Source organism: Trichechus manatus, unplaced genomic scaffold (genome assembly GCF_000243295.1).
Source record: "Trichechus manatus latirostris isolate Lorelei unplaced genomic scaffold, TriManLat1.0 scaffold00236, whole genome shotgun sequence".
In the NCBI taxonomy this organism is placed as follows: Eukaryota; Metazoa; Chordata; class Mammalia; order Sirenia; family Trichechidae; genus Trichechus; species Trichechus manatus.
The window spans coordinates 2,779,416-2,804,007 of record NW_004444172.1 but is presented as its reverse complement, the minus strand read 5'-3'; the positions used below and the strand labels follow the sequence as shown (position 1 = coordinate 2,804,007).

At 42.3% G+C, this 24,592-nt stretch overlaps 2 protein-coding genes across 9 annotated transcripts in view; one reads left to right on the top strand and one right to left on the bottom strand.

Annotated features, from left to right (window-relative positions):
* Positions 1 to 15,079, bottom strand: part of CTNND1 (catenin delta 1) — a 51,060-nt gene extending 35,981 nt beyond the window's left edge. For 3 of the 8 annotated variants that reach the window (XM_023743106.1, XM_023743111.1, XM_023743112.1), the window contains exon 1: positions 8,864 to 9,833. The gene's annotated coding sequence lies outside the window, so the exon portion shown is untranslated. Of the gene's footprint in view, positions 1 to 8,863; positions 9,834 to 14,509 lie in introns of those variants that run through there. The other 5 variants (XM_023743108.1, XM_023743110.1, XM_023743114.1 and 2 more) reach the window with 3 other exon arrangements.
* A 795-nt stretch (positions 15,080 to 15,874) lies between these two features.
* On the top strand, positions 15,875 to 24,488 carry BTBD18 (BTB domain containing 18). The gene is made up of 2 exons (XM_004389199.2): positions 15,875 to 17,207; positions 21,375 to 24,488. The coding sequence occupies exons 1-2, from the start codon at positions 17,084 to 17,086 to the stop codon at positions 23,372 to 23,374; spliced, it is 2,124 nt and encodes a 707-aa protein (XP_004389256.1). The 5' UTR covers positions 15,875 to 17,083; the 3' UTR covers positions 23,375 to 24,488.
* Positions 24,489 to 24,592: the final 104 nt, after the last annotated feature.

Here is a 24,592-nt window from a genome sequence, read left to right as displayed (position 1 = left end):
AGAAAATGTTCTGCATCCTACTTTGGTGAGTTGCATCTGGGGTCTTAAAAGCTTGCAAGCGGCCATCTAAGATGCATCAATTGGTCCCAACCACTTGGAGTAAAGAAGAACAAAGAACACCAAAGACACAAGGAAAGTATTGGCCCAAGAGACAGAATAGGCCGCATAAACCAGAGACTTCATCAGCCTGAGACCAGGAGAACTAGATGGCGCCCGGCTACCACCAATGAACGTCCTGACAGGGAACACAACAGAGGGTCCCTGATGGAGCAGTAGAATGATGGGATGCAGAACTCAAATACTAGTAAGAAGACCAGACTTATAAGACTGGAGGTGCCCCAGAAAGCATGGCCCCTGGTCTCTCCATCACCCCAGAACTAAAACAATTTCCGAGGCCAACTCTTCAGACAGGGATTGGACTGGACTGTGGGACATAAAGTGATATTCGTGAAGAATGTGCCTCTGAGACAAGTAGATATAAGAGACCAAAGGGGCGGCTTCTGTCCAGAGGTTAGAGGGAAAGGCAGAGAGAGTAAGGAGCTGGTTGAATGTTCATGGGGAATCAGGGGCAGAGGGGAGGAGTGTGCTGTCGCAGAATGGGGTGAGCGGTTGGGGTCTCATAACAATGTATGTTAAAAAAAAAAATTCTGTATGGGAGACTAACTTGGAACATAAACTTCGTTTAATTACATCAAGGAAAAAAAAAAAGACATACTCTCAAGACAACCACAAATATCTTGGCCCCATTTATAAATGTTGAAGTAATGCACAGCAACCACTTATTTTTAAATTTTAAACTTCAAAATTTGGGGCAATCTATGATTGCTTGAAGTATTTCCTATGCAAGATGATACAGCTACCTGACGAAAGGAGGAGGAGATGCAAGGGAAAAAAACGTTTCCTGATTGAGGTCATCTCCCAAGGATGATACTATTAAGAAATAGGATGACAACTAGATAGGTATAACTAAAGCGAAGAACAGAGGGTAACCAGGTCAAGTCCCAGGGCTAACCTCCAAACGAAGAAAAGGAGAGAGAGACAGACTCTTTCACTGAGGGACAGACTAGCTAAACCAGAAATCATGAGAGGGAAAATAAGATTGGGTGATTCAAAACACAGGTACTCTGGTAATCAAATATCTGTTTTCTTTCCCCTATGGGATTATCATAGAATATCAATCACTAAAGAAATAGTTGACGCTTCTTCCTCAACCCTTCCCAAGTCACCAAGTGGTTCAGTATATGATTTAATAACCCTTACTGCCTAAACATATACATGGAAAGGGAAAACAGAAAACATACAGCTAGTTATCAGGAAATATGGATATTGTGACCTATAAACTGGTCCCCAAAGTCATTAAATCCCAATGATTAGGGCTCTGGGGAAGCAGCAGCTTTTTGGTCAAACGAGCAAAAGAAGCAATAAGTGGAACAGGTGTAATATTTGGTCAAAAGCATGGAAGCCAAACTAAACGTACTCAAAAGAAAACTGGACCAGGTCTAGGCAGACTATCACTCCTCCTACTCATAGAAAATCTACTATGTAGATTAGAAAGTAGAGAAATGTATTTCTCTAGGGAAGAAAACTTTGCCTCTGATCTCATTCACCAAACCTATAGCTTACTCGAAGTAGTCACCCTACTATGATTTCCCAAGCAAAAGTCACTGACCTATGCAAAATCTGCTACCACGCAAATTACCTGCTGACTATACTCACATGGCACTTCTGCAATGGGAGAAAGACAGAGGTTAGTAACAGCTGTTGTCTCTGGGGTCTGAAGTGAGGAGACTTTTCTGTACTGTATACTGCACAAGGCCCTACATTATCCAACATACACAAACACAGGACCTCTCTGGACAGGTCTCCTATTTCTCCTACCTCCTTTGCTCACTGGCAACAACCAGCCTCAGGGCCTTTGCACATTCTACTCTTCAAAGCCACATTACTCCATCCCTCATTTTTTTTAGGTTTCACTCAAACATATATCATAACTGAGGCTTTCCCTTACCACTCTATACAAAAAAACTTCACTCCCTTCCAGTACTTACCTTCCATCCTCCTTACTCTGCTTTATTTTCTCTCAGTAGCAATACCTCACTGTGACATACTATGTATTTACTTGCTCTCCCAACTAAAATGTAAGCACCATGAAGACAAGTATTAGTTCTATTTGGTTTACTGTTTGTTCTACTCCAGAACATGGTACACAGTAGCCTCTCAAATTTTATTGAATGAATAAAAATGTTTTACTTTTTCAATGAAAAGAAAAAGTTATATTTTAGAAAATGAATCAACTTTGTTGTATTTTTTTCCCCTACACTTTTTTTCCTAATTGTGATCTTAGGCCCATGAATTAGGGTCTGCTGTAGCCTCATCTGCCGATTTGGCTGACCTTCAGCAGGGTAGCCAACCCTGCCCTGGTTTACAGAATAGTCAATGGAAAGCAGAACAGCAGAGTGGTTAAAGAACTTCTCTCATTCCAACAAAGAAGCAGTGGAAAGAAATCAGATTGGCACCTATTTCTTTTAAAATAGACTACTCTATTTTAAAAGTGTGCTGAACATACACCAGCTACTTATTTCAATGAGATTTACTTCACTTGCAATGAAATGGGAACTGCAGGTGCTTTGATAAAAGTACTGAAAGGTTGACCTAGTTTCTATAACAATCTTTTATGTCCTCAGAATATATTTTGGTTTCTTAAAACATAAATTCACTAAAACAAAAATCTTTTCACTCCACAATGAGACCTCCCAGTGAAATACTGCAGGCCAATGTAGAACAACATAGGAGAAGAACTTACAAAACTGCTAATTTACTCTGGGGAAAGTAAATTTATTTTGCTCCAGTGTCAACTGAACCAAAATGAGTACTTAATTAGTAAATGTGGATGAGATCTGAAAATTAAAAAGAGAAAAACTAATCTGAATTACTAGAAGAGCTCAATCTTCTTGGATTACGATTGTTTAATCCTACTCTAGTTCTAACTGAATAAACCCAAGCAGTATCTTAATACTTAAATACTTTTAGCACATGAATGCAATTTATTCTAAAATAAGAATAAGAACATCTTCCATATTAACTGTTAGCAAGGCAAAGCAATATCCATGAAGACCATCAACCCAAGGGGAAAAAAGAATAGGGAAGACAAAACCAGGCAGAGAGGGGCAAGGGAGACATCACAGAGAGCAGGCAAGCAAATGAAAAGGAGAAAATCAGTAGAGTGAAATGTGGGTAACAAAAGGTGGAGAGTTGGGTAAGGGGAGTCTATGGTAGGAGGACATGGAATGCCAATGGAAATTCGTTAAAATACTACTCAGAACACTAGTTTCATGGGTTATTTAGTATGAAAGGGGGGCAAAAAGAGTGACTGGAAGAAATCGACAAGTTTCCAGGCAAGGCTGCATCTAACACAGGATTTACTTCCCACAGGTCATGGTTTGGCTTTTCCACATATAAGAGCAGAACCCTTTCTTAGAAGCACCCTCCTCACAGGGAGCATTCATAAACTCAAAATTTATATATGTCCCAGTTTTACATATGTCCATACATAAGGGCTGCAAATAGAGAATGATGTTTCCTGAACACAAAAGAGGGGAACTTATTTCAAGAAAAGGGACAATAAAACCTGCCTTCATATCTATGTAACTGTTCCCTTTACAACCATTCATAACTGAATGTTATCTTATAAAATTGTGGTGGACAGAGACTTCAAGGTAAAGAATCTGGTTCAAAGTGAATAATAAACCTAAACAAATCCTTTTTTGATCCATTCTCTGTAGACATTAAGGAACATTTACCCTTCAGATGCCTGAGTTCTGTCTCTTATTAAAAAAAGAAAAACCCAAAGCCGTTGACGTCGAGTTGATTTCCACTCATAGCAACCCTACAGAACAGAGTAGAACTGCCCCATAGTGTTTCCAAGGAGTGCTTGGTGGATTCAAACTGCGGACCTTTTGGTTAGCAGCCATAGCCCTTAACCACTATGCCACTAGGGTTTCCTCTGTCTCTTATTTTGCTGTTTTTTCCTATCAAAGTCTCTAAAGAAATTACTGTAAGATTGCTAAGCTTTGCCACGTGTTTCTCTTCCCCCCCCAACTCACATTCTACTCTGTTATCCATTCCCATACCACCCTTGTTTCGAACAACCCTGCCCATACAACTCCTCAAGTTGTCTATTACTAAAGTTAGCTTACATATCAAACAAGCCATTTATTCTGTAATATAAGTGTCTATATTTACCATAGAATTTCAGGTTTTAAGAAAAAAGACATTTAGTCCAACAGACAAATGATGTCTTAATTCATTTAAAGCATCCATTCTAACAGCAAACACTCATAAGGTATTAGTAGGAGCTGGGCACTGTTCAATGAATTTCATATATATTAAGTCACTTAATCTTCATAAAAATCCTATGAGATGGGTTAATATTATTACCATCATTTTATAGACGAGTAAATTAAACAGTTTTCCCAAGGTTACACAGCTAGTAAGTAGCAGAGCAAGATTTGAAGCCAGGTAGTCTGGCTCCAGCATCCAAGTTCTTAACCACTGCCTTGCCTCCCCATGTTTGTGGAACTCTCAGATTAGAAAGTCTCTGTTTGGCCAGCATACTGATCAAAAAAAAAAAAGGAGGAGAGAGTAATAAAGCATGCGTGGCAAAATGTTAACAATTGGTGTGTAGGTGAAAGAAGGGCATACAGGAGTTCCTGCGCTATTCTTGCAATCTTCCTGTAAGTTTGAAATTTTCAAAATAAAGTTAAAAACTGCCTTTATCATCATACGATGGAGCATGTTTTGTGAAAGTAATGACCAAATTCCCTATTGCTGGCCAGCAAAGCGGGCTTTAAGATAAAAAAACTCTGAGTCCTTATAATACCCCACCATACCTGACACCTAAATTCTCCACACCACTCCTGTCAGACTACTTTCACTGGAGAGAAAGTAGCCTGAAAAAGGGAAGAAGATGACACTGTCCCTGAACGAAAATAGTAAACGTGGGCCCCATTCCCAGTGTTTAACGTTTAATAATGAACGACATGCAATTCCAAGTAGAACTGGGGAAAAACATTACTTCCAAAAGGTACATTATACAACATAACTAAAAACAAATCAATCCACATTCTTATTTCCCCTTGATAGTCCTAACCAGAACAGTTGTTCTTCCCTTCTTACAATCTCCCTGCCAGGCGTTTTATCGGGGCTGTACTGGAAACCTTGGAGGCAGATGCATTTAAGCACAGCAATCCGTATTTCAGCTTCATGTGATATTTAACTCCTTTTGCCAGGGAACAGAACATGAAAGAATATTTGTAATTATTCACACCCTGATTACCTACAGTTCATTTGTTTAGGGAAGTTTCTTGTTACTATTACACTAAATTACCCACGAAAAATAATTTGGGTTCTTAAACTCATAAAATTCCCATACACTTTGTGAACAAAATCTCCTGAAGCTTCGTGGCTCAACTGGTGACAAAAAAATACAATGATAACAAACATTTTCTTTGAAACGCTGATGTTCAAAACTATCACCTCAAACTTGTTTTTTTATTAACAAGCGTAAAATACATTTCCAACACAGTACTGAAAAGGAACACTTTTGTGCTGCTACCCTAACATGTTCTAGGTGACCAGTTCCTCTTCTGCAGAAAATGGTTACATTTAAGGTTTTCACTGGTTCAGTGATCCAGTAAAGTATGCTGATAGCTTCCTTTATTGGACACGAACCAACTAGGATTCTTTTTACACTATCCTTTGGACTGCTTCCCCCGAAAGGAAGCAGGATTAAGGACAAATTAAAATTTACAACATCAATAATTTCCAGGAACTTGCTCAAAAATGGAAGGGAGGAGATGTGTGAAAGGTTGAAACTACAGACTAAAGTAAAAGTTTCAAAATTACATTACAAGTTTATTAATCTATGCTGTTTTGCTTCCCAGTCTCAACTTCCTTTCAGCCTTACCCACAAAAATCCCTCACTGATTGTCATGAAGTGCCTTATTTAACCAAGGCTTACTTAAGCACCTCACTTAGTGTACCAGACTCTAAGACAGGTACTAAACAGATAAAGAGATAAGACAGTACCTACACTCAAGCAGCACACATTCTAGTGGAAAAGTCAAAAATAAGTAGACAATTATAATACAGTATGATACATACACTATTCGAAATACCTGCTACAAGACTCTCCTAGCAAACTGGCAAAATCATTCCAAACCACATGCCTGAAAATTCTCTGGAAAAACAAATTCCAGTGATAATCAAATGAAGTTTGGGGCATTTCCGGGTAGTTTAAGAAATTAGGACAGTAATGGTACGCATATGGAAAGATCTGTTCTAAAAATTGGAATGATATCCATTCTAACATATCTGGCTCCCATGGGCTTTAAGGAAAATAGATCTTTTACATACATTATGCCAACTTGGATGACAAGCCCTCTAAGTGAGGACTAGCAAGGGCTCATTTTAGTTCTGGCTGTTTTTTCTGTTCTCTCTGGAGAATGGTAACATATTAGTGGTTAAGTCCATGGACTTTGTAGAGATTTTCAGCAAACGTCTAGTTTCTCTGAGGCTTGATTTTCTTAAAAAATAGTTGTGGGGAATTAATAGTACATGTAAAATGCTAGCCACAGTTTTAAAATAAAAAAAAAAAAAGGTTGGTGGGTTAGTAACAGGGGATCATCAGGTACCAAAACAGTAGTCAATAAACTATACAGAGGTAATCATTTTGTTATTCCAATTGATAGTGATCTATCTGTATCCATCCTATCTTACCACCCCTAGAGAGCAAACACCTCATATACCTAAGGCTGGATTGCAACTGCTTGGAGTTTTTTGGGGTTTTTTTGTTTTTTGTTTTTAATAGATCTCCAATAGTCCCAATTTTACGCTAGCTGAGAGATCATGTTCTAGTCTCTCTGACTCTCTCCATAATTGGCACTAGAGGGGCACTAGAACTCTAACCTTCCAGAAGGGACCCATCCCACCTGAACACACATAACAAAGAAACCAACAGTCTATAGGAGTCAAACGAGGAAAGGAAAATCTGCATAACTCGTATTTGTCTTCATTTTTTACCCCAAAAGCAAAACAAAAAACAAAAAGGAGATTTACTGATCACCACCTCATACTATATTTCCTGAAAGAACTAACGGAGGCGAGGTAAAATATAAACCTTCCCTCTTATCACCCAAAAGGCTCTATACTATACACCAGTCAAAACAAAGCCTCAGTTGGTAGAAATGGTTCTGGACGCTAGTTATCTAGGATGCTGTATACAAAGCCCAGTATTTAAAGCCAGACCCAAATCACCACCACTCAGTCATCCAGAACCTATTTTCAAACTGCCTTTGTACTCCTTCTCCAGATTCCCTCATCCCTCCCCCTAAAGGCTGAGTGGGAAACCAACACACTGGCAGCAACATGACCAACCTTCCAAAGATCCACCAAGAAATCTCCCAGGGCAAGGGGAACATTTGAAAGAAAATTTGGAAAATATTAAACAAGAACTCCAGCCCAACAGATTGTACACGTTGTCTTTTTTTTTTTTTAACTGCACTTGCTATAATTATAAGATCGAGGCATTAAACATTTACTATAGTCCTTGCGTAGACTGTATGAAAAAACAAGAACAAGTTCTGTTTCCTCTAAAACCACAACCTTACAAGAATGAATGATCTTTCAAGAAATACCCTCATTCTATTAAAAAGAAATTCAAGGAAGTGTTCTAGTCTAAAAACAATTGGGAAGCAGGGAGCAGAATCAGGGAATTATTAAAGATACACACCAGCTTAAAGCTAATGAGCAGTTTACACATTAAGGCCCATCTTGTCACAATTAGGGCCGTATCTATTCCAGCTATAATTTTCAGATTGATTCACATTTTCAAAGAGAGAAGGAAGATAACATCCCACTTTTCAGCTGTTAATGAGTTGGCTATATAACTCTCTAGAATCAGTATTTTTGCAAGAATGTATTTGCAAAAAACAAAACAAATCTTAAGATTAAATGTAAGATTTAACAAAAGCAGTCATGGGCCTTCAGCTCCTACACATTTCTGATTTCATGGTAAATTAATCAAACAAAAAACTCACCTCCAAAAAACAACTTTCCGTTGAGTTTAAAATAGAAATTCTCTTTGTGCTTTCTCAAATGCATTTTAAACACTAAAGTTTAAGTGGTTTCTTTTAACCTAACCTTATTTAATCCATTGCCCTCTCAGAGAGCACAAAGCTGAAAATACTTTCAGGTGTGTTGCTACTTTACTCAGGTGAACTAAAAGGCATGATTAGAATTTTCTTACCCCTTTAAGCACATATACCCAATGTTATCGTATTTGCAGATTTAACATACAACACCTCCACAAACCTTAGCCATCAAAGGTAGTTGTAGGAGGAAGGCGGGGATGGCAATTCAGTTAACATGGAACCATTTGTTTTCTTTTATAAGGCAAAACAGGGAGGCTACGTCTAGCAGGAGTGAGGCTCCCACCCACCGCACCTGGAAAAGTAAAAGAGGGATCCACCCAGGAACAGCAGGGCTGAAACCAATCCGGGCCGTTCAAACTCTCCGGGGGAGAAAACAACACCGTTTACACTGCAAAACTCTCTGCAACTTTCCACTTCCACAAATATCAACGATAAAAGAACGAAAAAGAAGTTTTGAAACATATGAAGAACCATCTGTATAACTAGCTCCCAACCCAGACAAATTCTTTTCCCAACCCACACGCAACACGCCAAATAGCAACTTTTGGTTTGGGCTCTAAACACAGAACTATGTTAGCTTAATCCAGGAAAAATATATATATATACAAAACCAAAGAACACACAAAAATGTAAATTTACAGAACTGCTCTTACCCCACTGGATCTAGAGTCTCCTTGTGTTAGAGAGACCTAGAAGTTTGTTTCTAGGTCTTGCATATTTTATCTTTTTTTTTTAATATAATAAAATACCAAAATACCCCAAAGTACTGAAAGTAGAAAGAAAATAATAATTGCTTAAGATTCACCCATCAGCACAGCAGACTCGCTCTCGTTTTTAAATTCCCTTTGGTTACCTTAAGACAAAATCTCGACTGGTTTATCCTCCTTCGCCCGTCTGTAACACATTTTTTTTTAAAAGGCACACACCTCAAATGTGGACTTTAAAAAACAATCCTTTAAGAAAGAAACCCAAGGCTTCGCCAATGTGCTGAGAAAGACAAATCCAGCAAGGCAGTTGATTTTTCGCCACCTCTTCCTCCTTCAGGATCTTTCCTGCTCTTCTTTCTCTCTCTCCCTCTCTCTCTTTTTTTTCTCTCAGATCCAACACCTAAAATGGAAGTTGCACCCAGCCAAAGGCAAGGAAGCCTGGGTGGTGACAAACTGATCTGGCAGCCCTACCCCCTTGCTTTCCTAAGTGATGTCAGCCCCTGAGAGCTTCCAATAGGAACCAGGCATAAATCAGGGAGCTGACTTTATCCAATAGGAAACTTTATTATAGGAAATTAAAAAAAGAGAGACAGAGGAGGAGAGAAAGAGACGGGGAAATTTTATATATATATTTATATTTAAAGCAAGACTATACAATCTCTGAGGAATTACTGCAGAGCTCCAGGGGGTGCTAAGGGAACAAGGGCTTCTAAGAATGGCACGCCTAAGCCAAGTTATCTTCGATGGTGGGGTTCTTGCTCCCTGTCCCTTTCCGGGTGGGGAAACAGAAAAGAGCTGATTTTATTTGCCTGCTGGTGTTTCATTTGTTGCTTTCTACCTCAAAGCATTTTCCCAAAGGAAGACAGGAAGGGAAGGAGACAGAAATCCTCGAAACAAGACTACTGTGTGCTGATGGGGTGGGAGGGGATATCTGGGAGGTAAACTCGGAATTTCACTATTTTGGTTTAACTGCATTAGAGCTAATTAGAGAAAAAAAAATGCCTGAGCTTGTTAACATTGTTTAGTCTCTATAGTTTCAACTAGAGGGGAACTGAATCCACTGGGCTATTGAGGAATATCACATGTTCCCATTTGTCCCCAAATCAAAATAATGTGGGTTTGAGGGAGAAAAGTAAATGGAATCCAATAACCAAGCAATATATTTAGAGGGGATACAGCATGTATAAGGAAAAATCTCACGTGAAGAAAATTCTATTTCAGTGTGATCTCCAAGCTGAAGATGATATAGTTCATAAATTGTCTTTTAACACTTGACCTGAATAAAGGATTATAGGGGTATTATTTTTCTAAGTTAAGAGATATCCTTAATATGTTCTTAGACCATGAAGGACAGGGGCTGGATTTTTTTTTAATATATGCTTGATGAAGATTAGTACTTTAGGGTCATTCAGTGATTAATGACGAATTGAAGATTTCCTTTTTCTTTCTTACTGAAGAATCTCAAACCCTGTCCTGTAGACTGCTGCCAAATGAATCCTCTTCATTAAGTTTTCATAATCTAGAACAGTGGTTAAGAGCATAGGTTCCGCAGTCAGACCACCTGGCTTCAAAGCCTATCTCTGTAAGTACACTTACTTCCTCAACTGAGTGTACTACTATGTGACCTTGGACATGTTATATGATCTCTCTGAACCACAGTTTCCTTAACTATAAAATGGGGATGATAACTCTATCTCTCTCACAGGATTATTGTGAGAATTAAAGTTCTTAAACAATGTATGGCATAGAGTATAAACTCAATGAGCTATTATTATTACCCTGCCTAAAAACTTTCAATGTCTCACCATTGCCCAATAAAGGCAAGCAATGACTGATAGTCTATCATGTAAGAGGCACTTTGCACTCATTGTCTCGAACTTCTAAAACACCACAATGGAGATAGTATTACCTCCATTTTATAGGTGAGGAAATCAAGCCTCAGGAAGGTTAAGCAACTTGCCTGAGCTCAGCTGGCTAAGAAGTGAACCCCTCATCAATCTGACTCCAAAGCTGTACTCTTTCCATCACCTTACGCTGTTCTCAGGATAAAGGCCAAATTCCTCATCTGCTTTCATGGTATCACGTTTATTCATTCAACACATTAAAGTAACGCTATTAACGATAATCTGACCTTTCCTTATCTATCTAAACAGGAATTCCACTCCACTCTAATCAAGCTGATGCAGTCATTAGCCACCCCCTCATATCTGGTGTAGAGTCTCATAAACCAAAAACCCATTGCCGTCAAGAACTGCTCCACAGGGTTTCCAAGGAGTGCCTGGTGGATTCGAACTGCCGGCTTTTTGGGTAGCTCTTAACCACTGTGCCTTCAGGGCCCCAGAGAGTCTCATAGACCCTCATACTTGGTCTGTGGCGGCCAAAAAGGACTTCTCTCAGAAGTGCTGAAAGACCAAACAGGCATCACAGCACTTGTCTGATGGGCTTTAAACAAAGAACAGTGGGAAATGAGGACATTATAGCAAAGAAATAAACAGCCCTTAACTCATAATCTAAGAATTTTCTCTCATTACTTTAACACATCTTCTACCTCTAAACCAAAAAAAAACACACCTACTGCCATCAAGTCGATTCCGACTCATAGCAACCTTATAGGACAGAGTAGAACTGCCCCCACAGGGTTTTCAAGGCTGTAAATCTTTACAGAAGCAGACTGCCACATCTTTCTCCTGAAAAGTGGCTAGTGGGTTCCAACTGCCAACCTTCTGGTTAGCAGCTGAGCGCTTTAACCACTGTGCAACCAGGGCCAGACATCTTCCACCTCTACTCTCCATCTATTCCTGGTCCTCTATAGCAAGTTCAAAAGCCAAAGATGATAATCAAAGGAAACAATCAGAACAAGAAATGTTTGTTTATTCATTGGTTCCTAGATCAGAGCTATATTCTGGAATGTGCTAGGATTTTCTAGGGATCGATTAAAAAAAAAAACCCAAACCCATTGCCATCGAGTTGATTCCGACTCACAGCGACCCTACAGGACAGAGTAGAACTGCCCCATAGGGTTTCCAGGGATCAGCTGGTGGATTCCAATTGCCGATCTTTTCGTCAGCAGCCTTAGCTAGCTGTACAGATCGAATAGTCTTGTTTATTTCATGTTACTGCTCAAAACTTGCAAGTATTTTGTCTTTTTTTTCCGTGTGTTTCTGTGTGTGTGTATGTGTGAGTTTTCTTGTCTCCCCACCAGAAGATAAGTCCATAAAGACATGGCCACTGCTTTTCCTGTTGATGGTATATCCCTAAAGCTCAGCCTTATATCTCATATTTAGCAGTAGCTGAATGAGTGAATGAAGTCTCTTTGCTTGTATAATTCTGTACAAGTCATTTAGTATTGATGAGTTTGTAGATAACATTCAAAATGAAATGATATACAAATCAAGAAAGATAATTAAATGGTAAAATTTAAATTTATCTGAAACAGCTGTCTTCAAATAAAGCATCACAAGCATTAATATTTAGTGACTGAGGGAAAAAACTGTTTACACTCAGTTAACAGGAAACAAAAGACTAGTTTCACTTGGGTTATTCTGAGCACCTACTGCGAGTCAGGTACTCTTCTAGATGTCAAGAATGATAAGATAGGCAAGTTTCCTGCTCTCCTAAATCTTATATTCTAGGTGTGTGGTGGGGTGGGGGGGCCGGTGTATGAAGAGAAGATTAATAAGTAAGATAATGTCAGATGGAATGCTATGCAGAAATTTAAAACAGATTGATGAGAATCTGTTGGGAATGAGAATGACGAAAATGACTTGGGGCTTACTCTAGATTGGATGTCAGGGACAAACTCTGAAAGGGTGACATTTAGGTTGAAATCTTAGTGATAAATAGAGGCCAACCACTAGAAGAAAAATATGAGCAGTAAGCAGAGGTAACTGTTAATGCCAAAGCCCTACAGTGTGGGGTTGAAACATACTAGGCCAGGCAGAGCATGTTGAAAATGAGGACAGAGGGAGAAGTGGGATCAGAAGATGAAGCAGCAAAAAAGAGGAAGGCCCTCAACAAGATGGACAGACACAGTGGCTGCAGCAATGGGCTCAAGCATAAGAAAGACTGTGAGGATGGCGTTGCACCCCACAGTGTTTTGTTCTGTTGTATGTAGGATCGCTGTGAGTCGGAACCGACTCCATGGTACCTAACAACAACAATAACATGGGTCTGAGAAGAAGCCCTGGTGGTGTAGTGGTTAAGTTCTTGGCCGCTAACTGAATAGTCGGCAATTGAAACCCACCAGCCCCTCCTTGGGAGAAAGATGTGTCAGTCTGCTTCCTTAAATATTATAGCCTTGGAAACCCTATGGGGCAGTTCTACTCTGTCCTATAGGTTCGCTATGAGTCAGAATCGACTCCACCGAAATGGGCTACAACAGGCTGTGATCTAACTCCGTTTTGAAAAGATCTGGCTGCTTATATAACAAACAAGTTAAAGAGGGTCAAGAGTGAAAGCAAGCTGACTCATTCAAAGGCTGCTGCAGTGGTCAAGTTACAGTGATAGGGAAGTGGATGAAGGTGGTAGCAGTAAAAATGGAGAGAGGACAATGGATTTGAGGATATGTTTTAGAAATACAGGGTTGTTTCTTGTTTGTGGAATTTTTTTTTCTTTCTTTTTGGGTATTTTGTTTTGCTTTGCTTTGTTTTATTTTTAATGCATGAAATATTACATTCAGTGCTTGGTTTTACAACCTTCAAAGTTTAACTTCCCCACCTACCACCATCACCACATACACACACACACACAAAAACCAAGATACCCTAAAATGGTGAGAAATTAGGGAAGAACTGACAGAGATTTAAAAAAAAAAAAGTTTAAAAAAATATTTAAATTATTATATCATGCAAAGTGCTGTGCTATGCTGAATCTACTTCTAAAACAGACTAAAACTATAAATATCAAGGAGTAGAGATGAAAACAAAACAACTCCAAAGAAACACTGGCTATCCACACAAAGGAAAACAAAATATTTTTACTCCTTTCTACCCTCTGGTGGCTACATATCATCACCCAAAGTTTGCCATTTTTGAAGCCCTGGAATGACCATTTATCATTCCCCTTAGAAATTCCTAACACAAAATTTAGCTAAAGTGGTGGTGGACTACAAAGAGAAAAGAAAAAAAAGGGATTCTTCTCTACTTCTTGAAAATTAATTTCATCCTGATGACAATATATTCATGAGGGGATATAATATTTATATTTTTTCTAACTAGTTCCACCTGCAGAACCAAGTCTTTATTCTACAGTAACAGATGCCATAAACAAATATTGTTCTGCCCTTAGCTTTTTTCTTTCTTTCTTTTATTTTCCTTTATGCTGTTGACAACATCTAAAACCTGTCCTCCTTCTGCTAAGTTTTATGTCCTTTCACAAATTGCTTCCTCTTTAAACTATGACAACTACAGCTGAAAATCTTCCGCTTCTTTTCTTTTTGTCTTAAGAAAAAATGCTTCAAACTAGGAAAAATACTACCTGACTTGGAGGTGCCCCCGCCCTCCCATATTTCGGTCCGCCACCTCAAATCCTTTTTGAAAAGAGGTTAGATATCAATATCAACGAAGACATACTTGAGTACATTGTACTACTCACCTCTCTAGTTTTCGTCCCTTTTCAGGTCCCCCTTCTCTTAGGCATCTGCCTCTTCTCCTTCCAGTCGGCCTCAGCGGGGGCGACTGCGTTTCGATTCACCACACTCTGCCACCAGGGTCTTTGGACTCAGCCATTTTTTTTTCGATACATCACCTGAGGGGCTGGACCGGAAGTTAGGCTCCGGGTCCTAATGCACCCAGCGGAAGCTTGGGCCAGGAGATTTCTAATATGGGTTGGCATTCTAAACGTTTAATCTTGAGATCACTTAATTTTTAGTGTCGTCAGTGAAAACAGCTATTCCTAGTCAGCAACTTGCGCTGAACAAATCACCTCTCGAAGGACACCAGAGGCCACTCCTGAGGGGATTTCTGCAACCGTCTTGGTCACCAGTTCTCCGAGATGTGGAATCAGTGAAAAAATTGAATTCAGAAAGTAGCCCAACGACCTTGTTTCACAATATTCCCTGACTTTGGGAGATATCTAGATTAGAATATGGGGCTTTTTCTTGCATTAAGCCTGGAGCATCCTTAGCCTGGCCAAGGTTATTTGCAGCCCCTCTCGGGGGAAGAAGGAGGTGTTCTTTAATCGCCTTGGGCCTGCCCTATTAGAGTGCCCTGCCCCTCCTATCAGGGTGTTTCTACGAGTGCGAGTGCCGAGGGAAAAGACGATGGCTTTGAGAATTCCTCTCCAGCCGGCCCTTCTCTCTACCTCTCACAGCCCAACCACGTCGCCTCAGCCCGCAAGTCCCTCGAGACGTAGCCTCCCTCCCAAAGTTCTCCTCCCTCTCTGATTGGCTCTCCCAGGCGCCCTCGGCCAATGGGGATGACGTACTCAGCAGACGAAGGCCAGAGGGCTGGGGGAAGGAGGAAGGACGTCGGGTCCCGCGACGCTCTGCGCGAGGACGGTGGCGCGTGGCCTGTGGGCCTCGGGGCCTCGAGCTCTCGCTGCCAGCACCACCCGGTGCATGTGGGCGCTGGGGGCCTTGGCAGTAGGAGCGTGCCAAGGTGGGGCTGCAAATCCTGTGCGGCCTGGAGGTGGCGGTGTGGGCGAACCGTGAATTCGGGCCTCCGGATCACCCACGCTCCATTCCCAGAAACCTTCGCGCCGAGAGGTTCTCTTCAAAGGAGTTGGGCCGGGCGCCGGGACTGGCCGGCAATCCTGCTTTGCGGGGCCCATCCAAGACCTTCTTTCTCCATCAACCCAGTTTGCTTTGGTTCTGGAGGGTGAGAGGAGCCGTTCAGGCCATTGGCCCATTTGTGCTGCTTTGCTAAACCTCCACGCACGAGGCTGGACTTTGGGAGGAAGCAAGGTAGGCTGGCCAGGCGACCTAGCAGAGAGAGGACAGCAGGAGCAATATCTACTGCAGAACAGTTCCAGGTTGGGTCTGGGGGCAAGGCCAGGTGCCCGTAGCCAGGGAATCACCCCCAGGGCCTAAGTTTGGGCCCTTGCAAGAGCTGCCATTCTCCACCCACATCACTCTGTCTCTGATCAGAATTGAGCCTGCCTTTCCTTGGTTTACCTTTCCACTCTTTTCTTTCCTGATAGTTTTGACCTGAATTATTCGGATCCTCGGTGCCATCTGACAGAAGACGGCATTGTCAGGAAAGGAGCACATCTTTGCAGTGAGTGTGGAAGTTTCAGTGTAAAAATCTGGAAATGTACTAAGCCTAAAATCAGGCTATCCAGTTTGCTTTGGGAACAGTACAGTGCCTAACTATCCTTGCTCTGTTGCTATCCAGGTAATTAGCCAGACTGACAAACCTAAAGGCCAAATTCTTCACCATCTGCCGGGGTCACACACACCCCCCTTATTCAAGAACATTTGAACCAAGTGTCCTTGTTTCTGTGGCGACCTTTCCACCTAGTCCAGCAGCTTCACTTCTTTATTGTGCACCCTCTGCTGGTTAGTGTGATAGAGTTCAGAGAAAAGGGGTGTGGGACTTACTTGAGCTAATTTGATACTCAGTATTTTTAAAAGTGTTTAACTGAGAATTATATCCATGGACCTGGAAAGTGGTGGTGCTAAGGAAGAATATCAGTAGTCAGCACAGCAGGAGTTGAGTTTCAGTAATAATGTGAATGAGGATAACAATGGCTTCCATTTTTGGGTGATAGTTATTATGTGCCAGGCACGCACTGTGCTAAGCAATTAATTTTACATGCATTGGCTCATTTAATCTTTAAAATAACGTTATAAGCACGTATTCATATCATTATAACTACTATTATTATCATTCCCATACTATTACCATTGACATAGTTGAGAAAACTGAGACTCAACGGAAGTCATTTGCCTCAGATCGTATAGCTAGGCTAATGAATAGCAGAGCCAAGATTCAAACCTAGACTTATCTCTGAGTTCACACAGGTTACTATGATGATATTCCACTTTGAGATACCCTTGGCACAACTTCTGGGCTGTTTCCTCAACTTATACTGTATCTCTCCTAATATTTCCCTGCCATTTCAACGACAAAAAGCAAATTAGGTATAATCATGCCTCTGAAATGTATTATCTCACCCACAGGAATCTGATCTGTGAAAACCTAGGAGGTTTGTTAAGAGAATACCAACATGTATTCTCCTGCCAGCACGAAAATCCTGTACAGGAACCCTCGGTTCCTCCGACTAGCCTTTTTGCAGCTTCATCACCAGCAGCAGAGTGGTGTGTTCTGTGATGTCCTTCTGCAGGCAGAAGGTAAGAGACTGGTAGGGACTCAGTTGAAAACTCAACCATAGAATAGGATGAGTTTAGGGCTAGGGCAGGGACAAAAACCAGGAAAATGTGTTATATCATCTTTGAGCACTGTAAGCTACTTAGAAAAGAGCAGTTCCTAGGAAAGTTACTGTTTTTAAGAGTAAAATTGTGACTAGGCTTTTCTCTTGAAAAATGAAACTAATTTTAAAGTTTTGTAAGCATAGAAATTCTAATAAAACGTGGATAGTATCTTAATGGAGTGGTTGTGAAGATGAAGAGTTAAAGTATGTAAAGCATATAGAACAGTGCTTTGAATGTACTAAGCACAATATAAGTGTTAGATGATACTATTTCATATTTTTCCATTTACTTGCCAAAGTGTTGCTTAAGTTTTTTTTCCCCTTGCCCTCAAATTGGTGATTTTTTGTCGTCATTAGAACTAAAAATGTATAGCTTATTCCTACCCCTTCGCTTCATACTTGAAATAGTAAATCAGTATGAAGTGGAGCCTGGTAGAAGGCCCAAGACTAGGAGTCAGATGACCTGAAGTAAGTCCTAGCTTTGTTACTTGGTAATGAAGTTACAAATGGGCAAGTAACTTCATCTCTCTGGGACTCTGTCTCTTCATTTATAAAAAGATTATGACAGCCAACATTGTGTAGCCCTCTATAGTTTGCAGAGCAGATACAGTATAGTATTTCATTTGATTCTTATAACAATTTGTGAAGTAAGTAATATTATATGGTTCCAGTTCTACAGATGAGCAATTTGATGCCTAGAGAGTTAAGTGACTTGCCTGTTGGTTCTATTAGTAAGTGCAGAGCTGGGATTCATTTAATTCAAAACGAATAATCAAAAAAACTATTAAGTGCCTGTTGTGTGCCAAATGCACACAAATGTGTGTTAAGACCTTGGCTGCTAACCAAAAGGTTGGCAGTTTTAATCCACCAGCTGTTCTTGGAAACCCTATGGGGCAGTTCTGTGCTGTCCTTTAGGGTCACTATGAATCAGAATCGACTCGACAGCAACAGGTTTGTGTTTGGTGTGTGCCAAAATGTACAAGTGTGGGTATACTGTGTATAACCCATTGCCGGCAAGTCAGTTCCCACTCACAGCAACCCTATAGGACAGAGTAGAACTGCCCCATAGGGTTTCCAAGGAGCAGCTGGTGGTATATATAAGATAAAGTCCCTGCTGTAAGGAAATCATGCAAGGGGGAGATATTTAAGTAACCAGTCAATTACTGTGCAGTATAATGAATAATCCCCAGCACAGTGGTTAAGTGCTTGGCTGCTAACCAAAAGGTCAGTGGTTCGAACCTGCCAGCCTTGGAAACCTTACGGGGCAGTTCTACTCTGTCCTGTATGGTTGCTGTGAGTCGAAATTGACTCTACAGCAATGGGTTTTTTAGGGACAATAAATAATATAATGGGCTAAGTATAGGCTGATAAGGGAGCCCTAGTGGCACAGTGGTTAAGCACTTAGCTGCTAACCCAAAGGTCAGTGGTTTGAACCACTAACCACTTCGTGGGAGAAGGATGTGGCAATTTACTTCCGTAAAGATTCTATCCTGTCCTATATGGTCACTGAGTTGAAATCGACTTGATGGCAGCAGGTTTGGTTTTTTTTTGGTTATAGGCTGATGTAGGGAGTAGAAAAGAGAAATAACTCTCACACATTTGGGGAGGATTGGAGGCAGGGGTTAAGGAAATTCTCTTGAGGGAAATGACCTGCAGGACAAACAGAAGTAGGAGCAAGTGGGGAAAGATTTTTCCAGGCAGAGAGAACACATGTACACAGGTCCAGAGATGTCACCAGGAATTTTTGAGTGGTTCAGTATGGCTGGAGCACAGATTACAATAGGTACCAGAGATGTGGCTGGAGAAAGGGCAGTCATGTAAGGTCTGGAGGTCATACACATGAAGTAGGACTTGTCTTCAGGACACTGGGAAATGTACTGAAAAGTTTTAAGCAGATGACATGATCACATACCTGCTTTAGGAACAGCATTCCAGCTGCATATGAAGAATTACTGGATTGTTGATGAGCCCAGACAGGCTGTTTTGTAATACAGTAGAGGATGGTGGCCTAAGGTAGCGGCATTAAGAATGCAGAGAAATGTATGGCTTATGAGCTATTAATGAGCATTTACAAAACTTACTGAAGTGGTTAAGAGCCTGGACTCTGTAGCCATACTCCCTGGGTTCAAATCTTGTCTTTTCTACTTCAAAAAAAAAAAAAACTAAACCCATTGCCGTCAATTCCAACACATGGTAACCCCGTGTTACGGAGTAGAACTGCTCCTTAAGTTTTTCTTGGCTGTAATCTTTAAGGAAACACATCACCAGGCTGGGTGGGTTTGCAAACTGCTTGCACCACCCACAGACTGCTACTTATTAACTTGATAATCACCGGCGTGTTACTTAATATGTCTCAGTTCACTCATCTATAATAACAGTAGCTACTTCACGGGGTTGCAGTGAACAGGAAATGAATTGGTAACTGGTAAAACCCTTAGAACAATGCCTGGCACATAATAAGCACTCAAGAAGTATTGGCTTTTTTTTTTTTAATTAGATGAGGTGGATAGGGCATAGAGAAGAATCAAGATAACTTCTACTTTTCAAACGTGGGCAACTGGGTGAATGTGATAACCTTATTTTGAAGTAGGAAACATAGAGAAAGGCTTTTTTGGGGTAGGGAATGATGAGTTCATTTTCTGGAAGGGTTGCATTAGAAGTGTTTGCAAAGGTCATGGAAGCTCCATAGACACATCCAAACTCCCTAAGGGACCGAATTGCTGGGCTAAGGGCTGTGGGGACCATGGTGTCAGGGAACATCTAGCTCAATTGGCATAACATAGTTTATAAAGAAAATGTTCTACATTCCACTTTGGTGAGGAGCGTCTGGGGTCTTAAAAGCCTGTGAGCAGCCTTCTAAGATACTCCACTGGTCTCACCACTTCGGGAGCAAAGGAGAATGAAGACAACTAAAGATACAAGGGAAAGATTAGTCCCAAGGACACAACTGCCATGGCCTCCATTAGACTGAGTCCAGTATAACTAGATAGTACCCAACTACCACCACTGACTGCTCTGACGGGATCACAATAGAGGGTCCCGGACAGAGCTGGAGAAAAATGTAGAACAAAATTCTAACTCACAAAAAAAGACCAGATCTACTGGCCTGACAGAGACCCGAGAAACCCCAAGAGTACGGCCCCCAGACACCATTTTAGCTCAGTAATAAAGTCACTCCTGAGGTTCATGCTTCAGCCAAAGATTAGACAGGCCCATAAAACGAGACTAAAGGGGCACACCAGCCAGAGGCAAGGACTAGAAGGCAGAAGGGGACTGGAAAGCTGGTTAATAGGGAACCCAAGGTCAAGAAGGGAGAGTGTTGATATGTCATGGGGTTGTTAACCAGTGTCATAAAACAAAATGTGTACCGTTTAATGAGAAAATAGTTTGTTCTGTAAACCTTCATCTAAAGTATAATTAAAAAAAGAAGTGCTTATAAGACATCCACATAGACATACAGGCTGTGGCGTGTTTAATGTCTCAGGCGAGAGATCTGAGCAGAGGTATGGATCTGAGAGAAGGGCGCTCTGGACAGACCACTGCCTGGTAGTGCTAGAGCTCAGGAGAGTTGAACCCTGATTGTCTGCCTCCAAAGCTCATGCTTTCTGTTAGACTACAAGTTGCTTCTATAAAATCTTTTTTAAACTCTTGTGTGAGTAAAGAAAAAAATTATCCAGCAAGTATTTGATCCTGTTTTGTTTCAAGCAGTGAATATACTCAGTGAACAAGACAGACATGGTCCCTGTCCTCACAGAGCTTACAGTCTAGTGAAGGAGATGCACAATTCCAGTAGATAACCAAGCACTATGATAGCTACAGAGTACCTCTTTTGTGCCCAGGAGCACCTAACCCAGAGGAATGCTTTCTGAAGGAAGTGATGTCTGAGCTAGACTTTGAAGGATAAAAACAAGTTAGCAAGGCAAAAGGTAATGGCAGAAGGTTCCAGGCAGGCAGAAGGAACAGATTTCTCCTACCTGGATTTCCATGGAAAATAAGAGAAGGGGCAGTACATTTGGGTAATAACGTCTTTGCTTAGCCCATGAACGTGCCTGTCTGCATGAGATAAAGTATTTGGGTTTCCCCACAGGTGAGGCAGTCCCAGCCCATTGCTGCATTCTGTCGGCCTGCAGCCCCTTCTTCACAGAGCGCCTAGAGCGGGAGAGGCCAGCACAGGGTCGGAAGGTGGTGCTAGAGCTGGGAGGCCTGAAGATCAGGACACTTAGGAAGCTGGTGGACTTCCTCTACACCTCAGAGATGGAAGTATCTCGAGAAGAAGCCCAGGATGTGCTCTCTGCTGCCCGTCAGCTCCGTGTATCAGAGTTAGAATCCCTTCAGCTAGAGGGTGGAAAGCTGGTGAAGGCCCCTCAGGGCCGCAGACTGAACCGGGAGTGCTTACAACCTCCAATCTCTGCCAGGGTGGTGGCACCTAGCCGCCGCCCCCGAGCTCCACTGCCTGTTATCCAGACTGCTTGTCCTCCTGGGGCAGTGAGGTTGAAGTCCTCAGGGAAGGTGGAGGGCACCCAGGAGAAGAGCAACCGACAGAACACAGAGAACTTGTCTGGCACTCTTCTGCTCAAAAGGAGGACCCGAGGCTGCTCAACTCAAGAAAAAAGCTCTTCACCATCAAGCCACAGTCAGGGGCCTAAGGAGAACAAGAGTGACCCTGACCTTTGTCCTACAGCTCTTTCCCCACCCAGCTTGTACCCCTCCGTGGATGAGAGACTGTTGCCCAGAAAGATCAGGCTAAGCCGCTCAAAGCCATCTCCTGATGTGTGTACATCCAAGTCTCCCAGCATTTTAAGCGGACCCAGCTCAGTGTCCACAGCCCCTGGCCGGCGTCTTTGGCGGCAGAGGAGTATAAAAAAAGAAGTGCCAGAGGACAAGCAGAAACCAGGGAGAGCTAGTCCTCTACAGAGCACTTCAAGCCCCTCTGGTCTTGGGAAGACAGCTGGGAGCAGGAAGCGGAGCCCTGAAGGCAGGGCCCCTAACTCCGACTCTGCAGAGGAGGGGCAGGTTGGGAGAGTGAAACTTCGGAAGATTGTCAATGGAACCTGCTGGGAGGTGGTGCAGGAGCCTCCCCTCAAAGACTCTCAAGATAGCCCCCAGATCCCAGAACCTGGGGGAGACTTAGAAGAGCCTCCAGGGACTCAGTCATCCTCAGTTAACGAGCAGGAAATGCCATCTGCTCCAACAGACCTATGTCAGGACTCACCTGTGTGCTCTAGGCTACAAGACATTCTGCTCTCTGCTAGCTGCTCCCCAGACCACCCAGTGGTGAAGTCCGAGTTTGAGTCTAGTCCAGAGCTGGTAGGGAAGGAGTCGGTGTTAGACATTGACTGCAGAGAGCCCTGTGCACTTGACACAGCCTTGCTCGGGCAGCCCTGCGAAGCCGAAGAGTACCGAATCACAAGTGCTGCTGCCACCAGTGAGCTGGAGGAGATCCTGGACTTCATGCTTTGTGGCTCTGACATTGAGCCACCTATAGGGTCTCTGGAGAGTCCTGAGGCTGAGGGCTGCAGGACCCCCAGTTATCACCTGACAGACACAGGGAAGAACTGGATTGAAGGAGAAGAATGGTGTTTGCCAGACATGGAACTCTGGCCCAGGGAGCTCACAGGATTGGAAAAGGAACCTGTTGGTGATGACAAAGAGCCACTCAGCCCCCTTGTCATGCCCTCAGAGATGAGCGAAGGGGAGGTACTTTCAGTAGGAGGCTCTTGGACTGCCAACATTAAGACTACAAGCTCCCAGCCACTGGATGGTCAGAGAGACAAACTTCTCCACATTGACTCACTTGACCCTCCCCAAAGGTCCTATGAAGATCTCTCCCCTTCCTGTTCAAACTGGGTGGACATGGGGCTGGAAGTGCCCTTAACTATGGATGAGGTACTGTACCCTGCTCCAGAGGCAGGCAAGGAGGTGACTGTTAACTCTGAGCTGCTGGGGCCACTTCCTGCCAACTCTGAAGAGGAAGAGATTGATGTGGTGGACTGGACAGCAGAGGGGAGGCAGGTGCCCACCAGTTTTCCATCCGTATGGCCTGACCCTTCCTCAGAGTCAGAAACAGAGGTAGATATACTAACGTAGTGGGGAGAGGAGGCAGGCTGGGGGCCCTGGGAAGGTGGGAAATGTTGGCTAGCAAAAGGTGCACTGGCGGAGGGACTAGCACATGCCATCTTAGCACAAGAGGCAGGTGTACTCCTGGCTCTTTGTAGGTCTCCTCCTCCCCTCCCAGGCTTTGGGAGTCAGGCAGAAGTCAAGTAGTACCATGGGGAGTAAATTATGAAGTCTTTCTCTGCAATCTATTTTCCAGTCAGTGACAACAAGTGAAATAATACACTGTAGTCTCAAACTCCAGCAGGCCATAGATAACAGGCAAAGCCAGGTCTCCCAGGCCATGAGGCATCTAGTCACTGCTCTTCATGAAGAGTTGAGAAAGAACACCCTCTGGTGTGGGTTAAGAGACAATGTTTCAGACGGTAAAGCAGTGTTAGTAGTGGAATACTAGCAAGTGGTAGTGAAAGGACTTTAATAAGAACCTAATGTGTATGGGAAGCCCTGGTGGCACAATAAGAGCTACAGCTTCTAACCAAAAGGTCGTCAGTTCGAATCCACCAGACACTCCTTGGAAAACCTGTGACACAGTTCTCCTGTCCTATAGGGTCGCTATGAGTCAGAATCGACTTGATGGCAGTGGGTTTAAAATGTGTATGGAGCTTCTCATTGCCAGTACAGTAAGTCCCCAGGTTAGAAAAGTCCGACTTACTGCCAACTCCTACTTGCCCTTTAATGTTACATAAACTCACCCTCACTTTGAAAGGACTGAACCAACCCCTACTTGCAACAAATTCTCCCTCACAATCACTTTCACTTGCTGCGCCTGCAGCTTTTAAATCACTGAGAAGGCTTCCAGCCTTTTCTTGCACTAAAGTAAGGCTAAAGAAGAACCGTACGCACCTGTTCCAGCTTACCTACAAATTCGACTTAAAAGACACACTTAGGAACTGATCTCCTTCGTGACCTGGGGACTGCCTGTATGGGAAGTCTAGCCAAAACCTCTGCAGGGGCCCAGGAAGATGCACTTCTATTCATCACTTCCAAGAAGTGAACTGAAACAGACAGTTGCTTTTTTAAAAAAAAATAAATTATTTACTTCTCTACCGTAGTGTTGCAAGTGTTTCACACGCTCTCCCAGAGACTCCAGGAATTCCAAATTAAATAGCGACCTTAGGCTATGAAAAATACAAGGGGGCCCAATCCCACAAGGCTGGTTTTTGTCCATCCCTTATCATATGATTAAGTTTT